Source organism: Grus americana, chromosome 19 (assembly GCF_028858705.1).
Source record: "Grus americana isolate bGruAme1 chromosome 19, bGruAme1.mat, whole genome shotgun sequence".
In the NCBI taxonomy this organism is placed as follows: domain Eukaryota; kingdom Metazoa; phylum Chordata; class Aves; order Gruiformes; family Gruidae; genus Grus; species Grus americana.
This window is the reverse complement of record NC_072870.1, coordinates 6,239,194-6,255,055: the sequence shown is the minus strand read 5'-3', so window position 1 is coordinate 6,255,055 and position 15,862 is coordinate 6,239,194. Positions and strand designations below refer to the sequence as shown.

At 45.2% G+C, this 15,862-nt stretch overlaps 1 protein-coding gene across 1 annotated transcript; it reads right to left on the bottom strand.

The window, feature by feature from the left end:
* Positions 1-3,216: 3,216 nt before the first annotated feature.
* On the bottom strand, positions 3,217-15,161 carry GUSB (glucuronidase beta). Its single transcript, XM_054847278.1, has 12 exons — positions 14,907-15,161; positions 12,955-13,143; positions 12,322-12,503; positions 11,667-11,809; positions 10,961-11,148; positions 9,892-10,044; positions 8,895-9,073; positions 8,351-8,497; positions 7,124-7,208; positions 5,418-5,594; positions 4,690-4,825; positions 3,217-3,439 (listed from the first exon to the last, which is right to left on the bottom strand). The coding sequence occupies exons 1-12, from the start codon at positions 15,141-15,143 to the stop codon at positions 3,282-3,284; spliced, it is 1,974 nt and encodes a 657-aa protein (XP_054703253.1). The 5' UTR covers positions 15,144-15,161; the 3' UTR covers positions 3,217-3,281.
* Between the last annotated feature and the right edge of the window lie 701 nt (positions 15,162-15,862).

Below are 15,862 nucleotides of genomic sequence, written 5' to 3'. Positions count from 1 at the left end.
TGAAGGCAAATTCTTGAGCATACAAGAGTATGGGTAAAAGCTAGTAAATAATACCTGGTCTGGCAGAGGGACAGGGGGCAGTATCATTACCCAGATTCTGGTTGTGGTCTCAACACTTTTGAGGACAGAGGGGGGAAAATGATTCATAATTAATCTACAAACAGTGGTTCTGAATTTGGGCTTGCCTCCCCTCCTGGCTCTCAGAAGTTCCGCAAGGAGGGGCGCATTGGAAAGGCAAAAGAACCTCATCCCAAAACCTGCTTAGGAATTAAACATTCCTGAAATCCTCTTACTGTAAGGTACTTGCTACTCTTAAGGCCAACAAAGCATTCATGTCTGGTTTAGGAAATGAATGTTCTTGGAAGTTTCTTACTGTAAAGTGCTTGCAACGCGAAGGGCAATGAAACATTCCCTACCCCCTTTGATACCTAAAGTGACACCAAATCTCTCTTATTAGGAGGTTTCTGCATACTGTAGTACGCATTTGTCTCCTGCTGTACAGAGTCTCTTGATTGCTCAAAAACATCGGCGAGGTGCTTCAGGCAGCACTTGATGCTCCTAATTTTTATGGGCTAAAGTCAAAGAGAGATCCAATAGCTTTGGTTCTGCCAATGTTGTTTAAACGTAATCCAGACAAAACTGGTCCAGAAAAGATGAAGTATTCTCTTAACATAAAACTGTGTGAAGCATGGCCTAAATATTAGGTGTTTGTTCTGTATAGTATGTTCCATCAACTATTTATTACTAGTGCTTTAAACTCCAAATTAAACATCCATTTAAATGGAGTCATTGGGCAGATATTCCTTTTATCAATATAGGTTGAAAGATTCTCTATTGGAGGTTTAGGATACAATTTTGCTAACAGGTAAAACAATGTAAATATGTACGAATTCTATTTGTTGCACATAACTTTTTGGTATAAAAAATAAATGTAGAAATTACCTGTGGATGTCTTGCTGCAATCATTCTTACACTGCATTCATGCAGTCCAGACATAAGAGCTTGAATGAACCCAATCAGAGGCCTTTTTGGACTCAGTCTGAGCCTTAGAAACTGTTTTTTAAAGTCAGTACTGTAATTCTGTTTCTAGAAATGTACTAAGTTGTGATTTATTTTTTTTTAAAGACATTGCGTGTTAGCGGTAGAAGGGTTAAGGCACTTGGGTCAACAGAGATAGCAGTTTGTAGAATTTCTGCAGCATCATAGTCTTGCTGAATGTTGTGTGCACATGAGTGTGTAAAGGTTGAGCAGCATTGACTTGAGGCTTTAACTATTTACAGTTCTTTAAGCAACATGCAAAGAAAAAAAAGTTCCATATGTTACTTTTATCACTTCCCACTTTCCTTGGTTCTGTAGGTCTGCTTTAACTCCACTCTGACAAGATCGCACAACATCTGGAAACTGCTGTATGTTTTCCTGGTTTGGGGGGAGGGAGGTTTTGGGGGGTGGGTTGGGTTTACAATTGCACTGAGCTGTTAAGAACAAGCAGGAACTACGACTGAAACGTGTGCTTACCATACGTGTGGATATTAAACTCTGCATCTGTTTTGTTGGACTGAATGAAAGTAATAGCTTTCTCTTCTGCAACCGCAAGCCCAGTGTGTTATCATAGGGATCTGAGCCCTAGTTTGTAACGCGTTAACAATGTGAAATCTTGATCTGTATTTTGATGTGGCAGCTGTTGGTATGTCATGGCTGTTGAAATGGGGAGAAAAAGTGGTTTAAAAAAAATTGTGTCTGGAGACTGAGAAGTTGAAATTACTTTCAAACACTGGTAGTGGGCTTAAATACGGTACTCGCCCTTACACCATGGTACATTTGAGCAAGTGTCTTTTTACTGTGGATAGACTTTTATATTCTGGTTTTTAGTTATATATAAAATCTGTAAGCCTAACATGGTATAACCCTAAGGAATGTCGATAGTATGTTTCTTCTTTTCCCTTAAACTCAAGAAAAACTGTTTTGAAGTCTACAGTAAACATGTATGTCCTTATTCTGCATGTGGCAGCGTGGAAGTGTTGGTTTCTCATCTATCACGTCTAAAGGAAAGAGAATTTGGCCACCACACAACATTAAGAGCAAACATTTTCTTTATATTGGCAGATGTTTTGGTCATTTTCTTGAGTACTAGCAGAAGAGCCAGTTGCAGAAAAAGTAGTCATAGAAACAGTTTCACACAGTATCTGCGGATTGGAATAATGAAACTACTTAATTGTGCCAACTTCCAAAAATCAGTAGGCAGCCTCCAATCGTGTGATTCTCCTACGGGCAACGCTCCTCTTGGGACAACCCTGGGATGTTGTAATAAGAAGGTTGCAGACCAAGCGTTCTGAGCTCTTCTGTGAGCACTGGCATAATCTACTACAGTCTAAACCCTGGCCTTTAGAGTCCTCCAAGGCTGGTGTGCAGCCTGAAATGGACGTTACTGTCTCAAGTAGCATGTGCACATTAATTTACACATCGTCCTATCCCAGAATGCTTCAGGCCAGTACCAAAAAAGCTTAGATCAAATTTAAACTCTAGACTACTATTACTGTACTACATAGTGACAATTTAGTATGAAGGAAGCCCTTCCGTGCTGGAAGGTAAAACCACATCGAATAGCAGCAGTTCTGGTACTGCGATAAAAATAAATAGTTTTAAACCAAGTTCAGTTAATGTAAGACCTGCCTATCTAACATATTCCACCTTGCTGCTGTAGTATGCATTCCATACTGTATTGGAGTATGTTAGGTATCCTCACATAGGAAATGAACAAGCCACTACTATCCTAAAAGCTGTGAACTCTCAGCATTTCTCAGCCAGCCACATACATTCTGTCCAGCAAGAAAAACTATATAAATTGTGCTCTTCAGTAATCCTGTGGACAATTTACTGTGATCAGAGTAGTGCAACTGTTAGGGGAGTATAACTGGAAAACCTCATTTCCATTGGAGGGATGTGATGGTCATTTAGAGTAACTTGGATTTTTTTAAGTCTTCAGCATTGATTTGTGTCATGTATTTTTTTTTTTTGCCATAAACAAATACCTCAGTCAGGATCTCTAACTTCAGCTCCTTGAAACTCTGCATATTCATTTTAATACCTGGAAACAGGAAGCCTACAGACATGGCTAAGCATAGAAAACTAGTGTTTCTGATGTGCTTTGTATCACAGTAACTACTTCAGGTGGACTAGAAATTGCATTAGACTTGCAAGACTTGAGTCAGGCATAAATACTATTTAAACAGAAATTTAATGAACAAATTCAGCATAGTACCCAGCCACTATACCTTTTGATTTCATTTTAGAAAGAGAGTATGTGATTTTATTACAGGAGGAAGACAGCTTGATTCATTTGCAATCTTCCAGTATCTTTCTCTAAGAACAAATGCAGCTGATTTGGGCTGTCGTTGGCGGGTAAATATTCCTTTCTTGTTCCCCAAAACACGTGTGGTCCCTGCAAAGAAGTTATAAAATAAAGCAAGTATATATAAAATGCTCTTGTATTTCCCTACTGTGAACTGTTACAATGGATGTACTACATCAGGTTAGGTGGAAGAGACCTATGCACTTTCTTCTACACATAGTCAGGTACAACGGGGAACTTGGCAGATGTCATTTGCGTCATCTTGGCAAGATTAATTGATGTAATTGAGCAATATAGCTGCAATTCATTGTATTTACAACTGGTAAGTCAATGACAGTTAATTCAGGTGTGCCCATTAATTTGATCAGTATTATACTTAAAGCAGATGTTCCTTCTGCCATTAGTTCCACCTTGAAATTTGATGGTGAAATTACTGTTTGACTGTACTGTCCTTTAGTGGTGTCCATGTCCTTTTTGCCTATTCTAGTTTTCATAGGAAACTAGAAAAGATGATCGCAACATATAGAGAGACTGGAACTGAATATGTGTATGTGAACTTGTCTACACTTTCTCCATCCTCCTATTTGAAACTAGTATTACTTTTCTGACTGCTTCTCTGCAATGACTTAGCTTTCTAATACCTACATTGGTGCTCTACAGGTTATTCTTAATGGTGTTTCTCTGCCTGAAATTAACACTGACTGTTCACCACCCTAACTCACTGCAGGTGGCATATGCATAACTGGTTCCTTACTGGGTCTCCTTCCAAGTTGTAATAATTTAATTTCTGTGTGACTGTCTGCACTGTACATCAAGTAAAGCCCCGTACTTTGCAAATACACTTATTGTCATGATAGTTGTCTACTAGTGCGGCATCTGGTCCTTCATTGCTAAACCTCTATATCAAGTTAATAATACGTTAATTAAGGTGCTCTGTTACTAAGGGCAGTTGTAGATGAAATACGAAGCAAGTGAGGTGCATCCCTAACAGCTGACTGAAGCTCTGAGTTGAGGATGGCCAAGAAATAAAGTAATTGGGTCTGCTCACAAGCTTCCCTTGCATTCTGCCCTAGTGCATAGTTTCATGCTCTGGTAGCATTTTTGCAGGTGGGACATCTAGGAGCTCAAGCTGGAGAGAGAGGATGCATTAAGTACAGGCAGGATCTTCCCTCTTGGCTCTGGTTGCGCTGGACTTTGCCACAGAAACCAGCTATGCTCCATCTTGGTGAGCAGAGGGCCCTTTTGTCCTACCCTACAGCACAATATTCTTTCTGTATCATAAATAATTTTAAACTTGCAGGGAGGATGGGGAGTTGTTCAGAATATAAAGACAAGCTTACCTTGATTAGTCATGAAATCGGCAAAATTCCATATCAGCTCCCCAATCACATACTCTTTCCTCTTTTTGTCAAAAACGGAATGGTACTCCCTTAGCATAGCTTTCTGATACTCCTCACTGAACATAAGAGGTGGATCCTACAGCCAGGAAAAAAAGGTGGCCTTGAATGAAGATGATAGTTAATCTCAGCAAAGGCTCCATACGTTAACTTCCTATTTGCTGGGGACCTGCTTCCTCAAGACAGGCTTTACAATGGCTTGGTCTTTTCATTGTGGCTGCATTAACAATGGCTGTTTAGTGACAATTAGCAACTGCTGAAATTACATGGGGAAACTTTGTGCATAAAATACAAATGTAGTCCAGATGTACTTGGAGGGGGGGAGTCTGTGGTGCTTTATCACAGGCCAGCATCATGAAATGAAGGGCTGGGCTCCAGTGTTGTATCTTCCAATTAAGCATTTTCTACAAATGCCAAAGTACAGGTTTTGGTGCTTTTAATCAAAGCTAAAAATTTCTCTTTAGGTAGAATCTAACCTTTGTTAGTGGCAAAGCTTATTGATTTCAGTGGAGCAGGATTACAATCCTGGAGCCTTTCGGACACTCAGAAGCTAATGCAACTAACAATTTAGTAGTCGGGCTCAATGGTACCCATCTCTTCTAATTAAGTTTTTCTGAACCCTGTAAGAAGAGCAGTGCTTCTCCCCACCTAGGGAGTCTTGTAACACTCACACTGTGAAGTCCAGGAACAGAGTCCGCTCCATATTCACTCTGGATAATGGGTTTTTGGTAGGTTTTATACCAGTTATCAAACTGTGTTGTGAGTTGTAGTGGAATAACTTCCAGGTGGCCTGGGTCGTGATACCAGGAGAAGTAGCTATTTACACAAATTACATCCACATAAGGAGCCTAGAGAAAACAAGGTGAGGGTGTTTTGTCACAGAGCTCAAAGTAGACAACCTTCATTCCTAAAGCTAAATCCTCCTTTTGGTTCAGTTCATGGAATCCAGTTTTATTACACATAGAATAAAGTCTTTTCCCCCATCACTCAGGCCCTCCCAACATCCTTCCCAGAAAAAAAGCAGGATAAATTTAATAAGCTAATAGCATATTGGTATTTTTCTTACAGACTTAGGAAGTCACAGCAAAGAGTTAGACAAGATGAACCCATTTCATCCTCAGGTTTGTTAGAAGTTTTTGAGTTTCCAAGATGTCTCTGGCTTGCTGGTACATTTAGATGTACTTTTTGAGTATTGGAATGTGATTATCAAGTTAGTGGTCAAATATTTTGACTAGCAACTAAATTTGTGCATCAATGGTGCAATACTAAGACTAAGCATTCTGCAAGTTATATGCCATTTCTACCACATGGACAGTATGATAAAAGGGCACAAAGCCCACTAAAGGTAAAGTGATGTTGTATGTAACTTGTTCAATGTTCTCTTAACATGTTTTGTAATAAAAGAAAAAAAGTTCTAATCTCACTTCAGTGTATGAGATGTATTCTTTGGTTTTGTTTTCCTGTGTCTTCTCAAGCTAGTCGGAATGTGCTTGTTGGGATGGGATATCAGTCTGTGTGTGCATGCCTGATGAAAGGGCGATACCCCAGAGCAGATCCCTGCTGGGCTTCTTCAAAACTAAGGCCACCAGTTTTGGGTTTTTTTTCCTGGGGTGGGTAGGAACAGACCTCTCAGCATTACAGAAGGCCGTTCCTGCTAATTGCAGGACAGCTTCAAAGAAGCACAAAGTGTAACCTGTAGGAGGTATCATGTACCTACAAACTCACGTGCTAGAAGTGTGTATTGTACCATAGTGACAAGGATTACAAATCCATCTTGAAAAATTATGGGTGTTAAAGATCCTTGGATCCTTGGCTATGGCCAGCTTAAGGCACAGACATCCAAGAAAAGTGCCTTCTGGCTATTCATACAACTCTAGGCCCTTAATTATGAAGCTGGAAGAGCTTTCAGATTGTTCAGCATTAACAGACATCTGCCAAAGAAGATCAAGAGCAGTTTAAACCAGGAATTAAAGCAAAGCTTCCTTCCTTTAGACTTCCACAAGGGCTGTTAGCATTTTAAAGAGGTTTAAGCTTTGGTTTAATTGCAAGTGAAAAGCCTGAGCATCAGTAAACACAATCAATGGAATAGCAAAGCATGACAATGTTAATGGAATCCAGTGGTCTGATCCTGCCTATTTCACTCAAGGTAAAGAACTGTTCCTCTCTCTTACAGATATTTTTTTTCAGCTGGACTACAACTACAGGATAAGGTGCTTTCTACTAGAAACAAAAATGTAAGTTTTCTTCTGCTTCTTCCTGTTAAATACCTCCAATAAACTTGGGGAGGTGGGGGGAAATTACTGTAAAACAAATGACTGGAAGGGGAAAGTTAATGTATGAATTAAAAAAAAAAAGCTAGAAAATAAAGTAAACTTACACCATGATCAAGAGCATAATTAGCATCTGTCACAAAGGTTACTGGTCTGGAGGGATCGAGAGCTTTAGTGTGAGCTATCACTGTCCTGTTTGCAAACAGTAAAGCAAGAGTTCAACAACAGCATGGAGAAGCACAGCCCCATTTCCCCAAGCTCTGTCCTTCCACCCCCCTCAAACATTTGGAGCTGCTTTTGATTTAGCAAACAGTATTTTTAATTAAATACTGCAAGATACTTAGTGATCATCTGCTATGAAGTGCCTGCAATTCTAGCCAGTTCTGTAGGAGTAGAAATATCACGGCAGAGAGACTATCTGTCACAAAGTTGGTCGCTATCCCACCTGAAAAAGAGACCAGAGGGGAAGTATAGCGAATGTGGGCATGTTGATTTGTCTGTTGGTGCCAGTGGCTTAGAAGTTGGAGAAGGGACAGTGAGTTTGAAGACAAAAAGGTAAGAAGGGTAATGGGAAGTTTCTGAATGCCTGGGTTGTGTTCCTGCAAAAGCCTGAGGCCACAGCAGGCAGAGCAGTCACAGGTTGGCTGCTTTTGAGGAAACTCTGAAAGAGATGAGACACAGAATGGGAGGGTCAAGCTCTGCTGCTACCTTGACATTGCAGGAGGGTGGTGGATCATTCTGAAGAATGAAAATTCAGAGTTACCTCTTAATGCACCTACAGCTACTAGGGACAGACTGCTACCCCATTACACAGAGGGCTCTTGGCTATCCAAAGCTTAAATCTCTTTAAAAATAAAACCAAGGGGTCTGTAGGGACTCAAAGCAGTGGCCTTGAAGTGGGGTATCACAATCCCCTGCAGAACAAATAACTAGCACTAACTGAAGAATCTGGTCTTCAGAATTAAAGGTCAATTATTTTACAGCTTTGCTGTCATTCTCAAAGAATTTAGCACTCGTCTTGCATTGGTAACAAGGAATATCCTGTTCCCATCAGGTCTTAGCTCAAGAAGAGCTGCTCAGACCAAATGGACTCCCGGTAATTTTGCAGAGCTTTAGTGGTTCAGAAACAATATGTTGAGACTTGTGCAGTTCTGAGCATCAGTTCAACATATGCAGCAGTTACACTTTTAGTTTACATCTGTGGGTACTGTTTCAAGATTCCCAAAAAAATGCTTGCCTTCTCTTTACTACTTCTCTGTGCCATCCCAAAGGAAGAAGATGCATCATCTCCCAAGATTCAAGCCTCAGCTCTGTGTACAAGCACATGCACTTACTTAAAGTAGTAAGCTGCTGGGGGCAGCTCCGATGCCGGCTCGTTGGCTACTGACCACATCACGACCGACGGCCTGTTCTTATCCCGGCGGATCAGCTCCTCCATCACAACAAGATGGTGCTGCAAGGACTTGTTCCCAAAGCTCTCACTTAAAGACAAAAGGAAGCAAGACCCAGTGAGGTGAGGGTATAAAATCTATCCCCTTTGCCTTTCCCTGTGAAAACTTAAGCCTCTGGGGTGTATAAGCACAGCTGAGCCCAGACACTGAATATGGCTTCTGCCCTATTTCCCCAAAGCCTGCTGCACAGTTCAGGGACGTGGTTTGGGCTCATTAATCAAGCCTGACCAAATGACTCAACGGCCATGTGGCAAAACGCCCTCCAGTTGCCCAACCTCACTAGGCACACATGGCGCAACAGGCCAATTTCTAAATAGAGCAAAGTACTTCCATTATCAGGACAATGGGTGCTGTGGGACAGGAGGAGGACGCTGTGGCAGGGATGAACATAGAAAGAAGGGGAAGAGTCCTTTGAGCGATTACTTACAGCATTTTAATCCCCACTCCTGGGCACTCGTCGATCACCACGATGCCATAGGCATCGCACAGGTCCATGATCTCCTCGGCATAGGGGTAGTGGCTGGTGCGGAAAGAGTTCGCCCCCAGCCAGCGCAGCAAGTTGAAGTCCTTCATGACCAGGGGCCAGTCGAGGCCTTTGCCACGGATCTAGGGGGAGAGAGACATCACACCCTGTCACAGTGCTGGGCTAGGGCTTCTCCTCATGCGTTAGCTGGGCACCACGCTTCCCTGCTTGCTCCCTGGGCATCATTTCTGACTGCACCATCTCTCTGTGCAGTGTTTGCCTTTCAGAGGGGCACTGCCACACACACACTCAGGCCCTGGTTGTTTGAACAATCCACAAGGATGGCCGTTGCAGGCAAGCTGCTGGCACTGCTATTGCCCACTGTTTCGGGGAGCTGCCCTCTCCCTCCCTTTCACAGGCATTACCCACGAGGCAGGCTGGGGGGGAACAGGGTGAAGAAGCACCCTGGGCTGGCAGGGCTCTGTGCCCCCTCTGAGGAGAGCCCTCCTCGCCATACCAAGGAGCGTCCGCCACCCCTGAGGTGAGTGACTTGGTGGGACCGGGCAGCTCAGGACGGGGCCTCTGGTGCGGCTGCAGGGCCTCCCTGTGGCTGGGCTGCGACTCACAGCTCCGCCACCCCACTGGAGACTTTGTCCCCAGCATTTCCCAGGGCGGGGAAGCCAAGAGCCACTATTTCTGACTGGAAACCATGGCTGGGAGATAGTTTAGCTCCTCTGCCAGCACACCTGGGTTCACCTGAGAGGGATGTGACAACTATGACAGGACTGGGCATGGTGTCTCCTTAAGGCTGGTAAAATTTCACCCTGGCAGCTCCCAGGCTGGGAGGAGGGTGTAAGGAAATGGACCCTTTGAGTGGAGAGGGGAGGCAAGAGCAGCACCGCTTCAGTGGCACAAAGCGAGGTGCTCTTAGGTGGCCCCACTATGGGTGCTGCACACTTACATCCGCATCTTCGTGCTTGTTGACACCATGGAAGTAGAAGGGCCTGCCGTTGATGAGGAACTGCGTGCTGGTGACGTGGACGGTGCGGATGCCGACCGGGAGCGTGTACACGTCCTCCAGCAACATCTCATTCGCCTGTGCCTGCATTTTCACCTGGATTTCCAAAGGGGAGATGTGCTGGGCTTTGCAAGGATGCCCTGTCCTCCCTGCCCCATGTCCATAAGGGCTATCCTGACTGCCCGGCCGTTTCCCAGCCCTGCCTCAGCACACTGCCTGCTCCTCACTGCTGTTTCAGCTGACTCTTGTGGTCCTCAGTCAAGAAGCAAGATCTGCCTGAACAGAAAATAGAAATCCAACCTGGGGAAGTTGAAGGATGAAGAATGAGGCCTGGATGACCCTTCTGGGGCTTGTTCACCCCAAGAGTTTCAGTTTCTTTTCCCCTTACTCATCCAGGCCATTTCATCCCCCCAGGCAAGGCAGCGGTACACCTCTTCTGCTCTGCACCTTGATACCAGCCAACGACTGAAATGTCATCTGTTCACAAGAGATACAAACCCAAGCCCCTGGAAACTCACAGCAGCTCATCTGCCCTAATTTCTACATCTAAATGTCACTACTCAGCCTTAACTCACACAGAGTCTTCCAGGCTCGTGCTACTGAAGCTGAATTCTTGTCTTGCAGAGTGGGAAGGAAGCTCATTGCATGGCACAGCGCATGGAAGAGGTTAGCGGCCTGCTGCTCAGAGACTCTCTGCTTTTGCAGTATCTGCTCCCCTGTACTGTCTCAAACGGTCCTTTTGCGAGTGGTGGATTGTGCCCTAAATGCATCTGAGAGTACAGGCATGCACTCCAGGCATGCCCCCGCTTCTCACCGACAGATCTTTCAGTTCAGCATTCAGGAAGCTGGCAAAGCTTGATTTAATTATTGCATAATTAGCAATGCCACTCTGGTCATGTGAACAGGATCCACAGGAGAAGACAAGTATGGAAGATGGGCCATATGGCAATTCCTTAACCCTATTAGACAGTAAGAGGGAACGCACACAGAAAGGAAGAAATGTCACTGTTACCTCTAAGGAGTAGCGGTATCCAGGGTTCTCGTGCATCAGGTAAGGCCACCAAAGATTTGGGTTCAGGACTTTCAGCTCTCCAGCTGGCCCATCACCTGTAGCAACCACTTTCCCCTCTTGGTCACGTAAACTCAGGGACAAGGAATAGAGTGTACTGCCAACAACTGACACCTGGTACTGCACCATTGCTGGTTCAAAGGAAACAAAAGACAATCAGAGGCTGGCATGAAAGGAAAAATGCCTGCATCAAATGTTGGAGGGTTTTCACATAAAGCAGCATTAAAAAACAAGGGAGATGTAAAACAATGACAGAGTGGCATGAATTGAATGTAAGAAGCATGACCTGTCTATCTTGAGGTCCAGAAGTTTCTAGCAAGATTTGAGTATCACACAATTCTGCTATTTAGAGATAATCCTGCTTTAAGTGGCAGGAAGACAGCCCCTACTGAGAAATTCTACTTCAAGAAACACCTGATCATCCTTTCACTTCAACAGTGTCTCTTGCAAGCACTTCTTTTTTTTCTTATTGCTTCTGAACTCTTTACCATATCCTTGCAGCTGCTGAGCTGTGCAATAAACCAACTCAGGTTCAAAAGAAAGCCACTATGAAACAAATTCAATCAGACTTTTGCAGGATATTTTCTCTGCTGCCCTTGTCATCTCCATTTGGAGCCTGAGGTAGCTGCTGTAAGTGTTCTGGACCTACCAACGCTCTCTGATGAAGTAGTTGTCACAGTAATATCATCTATGTAGACAGAAGGAGTGGTGTAAAGCACAACCGGGCGATGGATTCCAGCATAATTAAAGAAATCAAACCTGATGTTCTGTACAAAATAGTTCTTGGGATACCTGAGTAGAGCAAGACAGGAGAAATGGCTACATTATGTTTCGTTACACAAGAACTAAAGGCAGCACATGGATGCTGGCAATCTAAAGTAGTAATGTAAAAACAGATGCTAGCTGGTAAAATTGTCTTTACAGCAGGATAGATCTCTCAGTAGCGTTACTGCTGCTACACTGAAGGGAACTACCAGTTAACAAACATCTAACACACCGAGGAGGTTTGATCCTTCAGGATAGCTGTTTCCAGTTGAACTCAAGCTTCTCAAATCTGCCATTGATTCAGCTTGGCAAATCACTTCATTTCAGTTCCCCGTGTATAAAACAGATGCAGTAACTCAGCACAGATTCCCCATAACACCGAAGCTTATGCTCCTCCCTGCTCAACTGATGAACTTTGGCATAAATACAACCCATACTTTTGTAAGTTGCTCAGAGGGTCTTATGAACCAGTAGCCAAGTAAATTCCCATTCTCTCATCCCTGGGATAAGCTCCGTGGTACGGCGCTTTAGCAACTCACCTTGTTTTGTCATCCATGTACTGAATTGACCCTGGAGGCAGAGTATGGGGCGTCAGAGTGTTGTTGAGTGCGACAGTGATGCGGCAGGGGATCCCTGGGCTGCCCTGGACAATGCTGCTTATATCTGCTTCAAAAGGGAGGTGGCCCCCTTCGTGCTCCACAACCTGCACTCCGTTGACCCACTGCAGGAGAAGAAACCTGTGAGCCCAAGAGGGAGGGTTGCTGCGGTTTGTGGTGAGCATAGCAGGGAGAAGGGAAGGAGCCCAGCAAAGGGCAGTCGGGATTCCCAGTAACACCGAACCTTGTTCTGGGCTCTTCCTCCTTGAGGGATCAATCTAGCAGACCTTTCTTTACTAGGAGCTAGGCCTGGGTCACGTACAAACAAGTGTTACTAGGAGATACTGTTCTGGGCAGATCCTGTAGCAAGGAAATGTTTTAGTTACTAGTCCTGATATTGGGGTATCAGAGAAGAGAGACTTGGGAAACATGGCCAAGTTCTTGGTTGGAGGAAAACAGCCAAGAGTTAAGAAAACAGCTGATCTAGACAGAGATGTGTTTGCTGAAGAAGTCATAGGACAGATTTTAGTACGGCATAATTTTGGGAACACGTGGACAATTTTCCATGCAACGTACCACAATGGAGTAGTAATGGGCACTACCGAAACGGAGCACCACTCTGGTGCTGAGGTCATCCTGAAGCCAGCGGAGAGGAAGCAGCACCTCTTTCTCATACCAAACCCAGCCAATGTAGTTCTCCAAGCTGGGGTCTTGAGTGATATCGTTGAAGCTGGCAGGGACTGGCATGTCAATCACAGGACCGGTCTGGCAGGAATTGCACAGAAGGGGAGACAACAAATCATTTAAAATAAGAAATTTTACTGTCTTGGATGTCCAACCTGTACTGCTGGAGGTGTCCCCTTCCCCTGACAGCCTTACAATCCCTTTGCCAAGTGGAAATACTTGGGAAAACCTGTTTAGAAACTGGAGTGGTCTGTCACAGTTCCTATACAAGTCCTACCTGATACCAGGCCCAGGAGGAACCTGCCTGTTCCTACAGGAAAAAGCTGCTCGTATATTTTTCCCCTCCTGATTTATGATAGGGAAATGCTTTAATTAATGGCTCTGGTATTGTGGAATCAGAGAACTGAGGGGGGAAAAAAAATGCCCAGGTGGTTGTTTCAGCCTGGGACTTCCCACAAACTGTAGTTTCTCCTACACAAGCTCTAGCTGTTCCGGTGTGCAGTGCTGGTGTTGTGGTGTCAATTCACCGGCAAGAGGTGCTGCTTGTCAGGCTGAGAGCTGCAATAGAAGGGTAGCATTGGATATTTTGGGCCAGATCCCCCAGGGAAGGTCAGTGGAGAGTGTTTGGGATGACTCCAGCCTTTGTCACTCCCTGAAAGCAACATAGATTCCTTCGGATTACAAGAGAGTCAATTCACTTGCTTATTTTTACTATAAGGATTATAGGCAGGCAGCGTTGTACTGCATTTAACATTGAGCTAACCGGATGCTATTGCAAAATATAGCCCTTCATTTTTAGCACCTACTGCGCTCGTGATGTTGCATAAATAAGCACTGCAGCAGAGCACAGCCAGAGTGCTTCCCCTTTCCTACGGAAGCCTTTCCATGGAAAGCAGAACAAGGAAGGTCTGGTTGCCCAGGGGTGAGCATCATGTGCGTGGCTGACTCAGCACTGAACTGCACCTGCACTGCAGAGAAACTCAGCACCCTTATTAGACATCAGAAAATCCTAGCAGAAAAATCCTTGGATGGTGGGGTGGATTTTCTAGGATGCGATACAGGATAAGCTTTGACTGGGGTGGCCACAATGTCTGTCTCCTTCAGGGAGATTCTCTGATGTCTGAAGTAAGTTGAGCATACATGTCTAAACCTCCCTTTGGGGGGCTCAATCCAGAATTCCTCTCCTCTGGCCATCTCTTTTTGCAAAACTTCTAGCAGCATAGTGTCTTTCAGCTCTTCTTTCCTTCTGCAATTTGGCAAAAAATTGCCCAAAGGGCTAAAATAGAAATTATGGAGGACACATATGTTTTACACATAGAATACATATCTTCTTTCTTTTATGTAATGGTGTTAATTTCATAATGGATTTCGGTTACACTAGAACTTGTTATAGCTCACTTGGCTACTTTGGAATAAATAATTCCCTTTCTGGCATGTTTTTGTTTATTCTATGCTGCTGACGGCAGGTAAATGTTGCCTGAGGCGGCCAGCCTTGCTTTTGCAGCACAGGGATTTCTACCACAGCTAAAGGTGGCTGTAGTTCATTCAAATGCTTTCTGGCTTCTAAGCAGAAGCGGGATAATCAGACTGCTGTTTCGCCGGTCGGTAATTGGAAGGCAAAACCTCTGCACAGGGACAAGACACTTAGCGCAGGGCAGGGGGCAAAGAGCAGCCGCTTCGCGAGCCCCGTGGGCAAGGACGGGGGAAACGGTGCTCCCGGGAGAGGAAGGAAGCCTGGCTTGCAAGGGAGCCCTTCCCGGGAGGAGAGCACCCCCCCCGCCGCACTGCCCTGCCCCGGGGAAGGGGCAGCCCCTGCCCGCGCCCCGCTCCCGGCCCCGCGGTACCTGGCGGAGCGGCTGCCGGTACCAGCGCTGCACGAAGCCGGCGTCCCTGCCAGGCGAGAAGTCGGCGCGGAAGCTCCAGAGGCCGCCGAGCTCCTTCCGCTCCCGGGAAGGGGTCTCCCGGGGGTAGAGCATACCGCCCGGCGGGGCCGCCGCCCGCCCCAGCGCCAGCAGCAGGAGCAGGCGGCAGCCCCCCGCCATAGCGCGGCCCACCCCGCCGACTGATGCTCCCGCCGCCATCTTGATTGTGGGCAGTGCCTGAGCGAGGGCAGGTCCCGCCCCGGGGGCCGCTGCAGAGCCCGGGCGGGGTGCGGGTGTTCCGCAACGGGGCTGCAGCCCGAGCCGTCGGCATCTTGGCGTAAAAACACTTGCAGGCGCTGGGCTGTGTCCAGGATTGCTGGATTTTCGGGGTGTGGGGGTGATGGTTTTCTGTTATTTACTTGCTTGCTTACTTTTATTTATTTTCAGAGTCACTTGTTGAAGCAGGAGAACAAGAAGTTATTGGAAATGGCAAAGAAGAGCACGGATGACCAGATGCCATCCTGGGGATATGCAGGAGGATGATCTCTGCATTAGAAAACCCCCTCTGGGCTCACCTGTGAAGCATGGTAACATTTCCTATTCAGAGCACGTCCCTCAGAGCTTTGTTAGGAATAAAGCAGGACAGAAGAAAGTATCACAGGGGCAAGGGAGGAAGGAAATGCCATCAGATTGCTTTTAATTTTATAGTACATTTATTTGTAGCCCGTGTTTGTTTCCTGGATGAGCACATGTACCTCCATGCACAATAAGCAGCTGTCAGTCATCTGATTCAATTACAGAAGCAACAGCTCAGTTTATTGGAGATCAATGAAAGGCTTGGTGACACATAAGAATATCAGAAAGGTGGATGGTCAAATGGGGAGTACCAGTGATTATGAACTATTTATTTAAGTGAGATATTGAGATGCGATAATCTG

What these genes read in the sequence shown, in the direction of transcription:
- GUSB (XM_054847278.1), bottom strand. Translation starts at nt 15,143, where the DNA reads ATGGCGGCGGGAGCATCAGTCGGCGGGGTGGGCCGCGCTATGGCGGGG. An exon ending in ACAAGCACGAAGATGCGGAT is followed by an intron (nt 9,074 to 9,891) that starts GTAAGTGTGCAG and finishes CTCTCCCCCTAG; the next exon opens with ATCCGTGGCAAAGGCCTCGA. An exon ending in CCAGCAGCTTACTACTTTAA is followed by an intron (nt 7,209 to 8,350) that starts GTAAGTGCATGT and finishes GTTTGCAAACAG; the next exon opens with GACAGTGATAGCTCACACTA.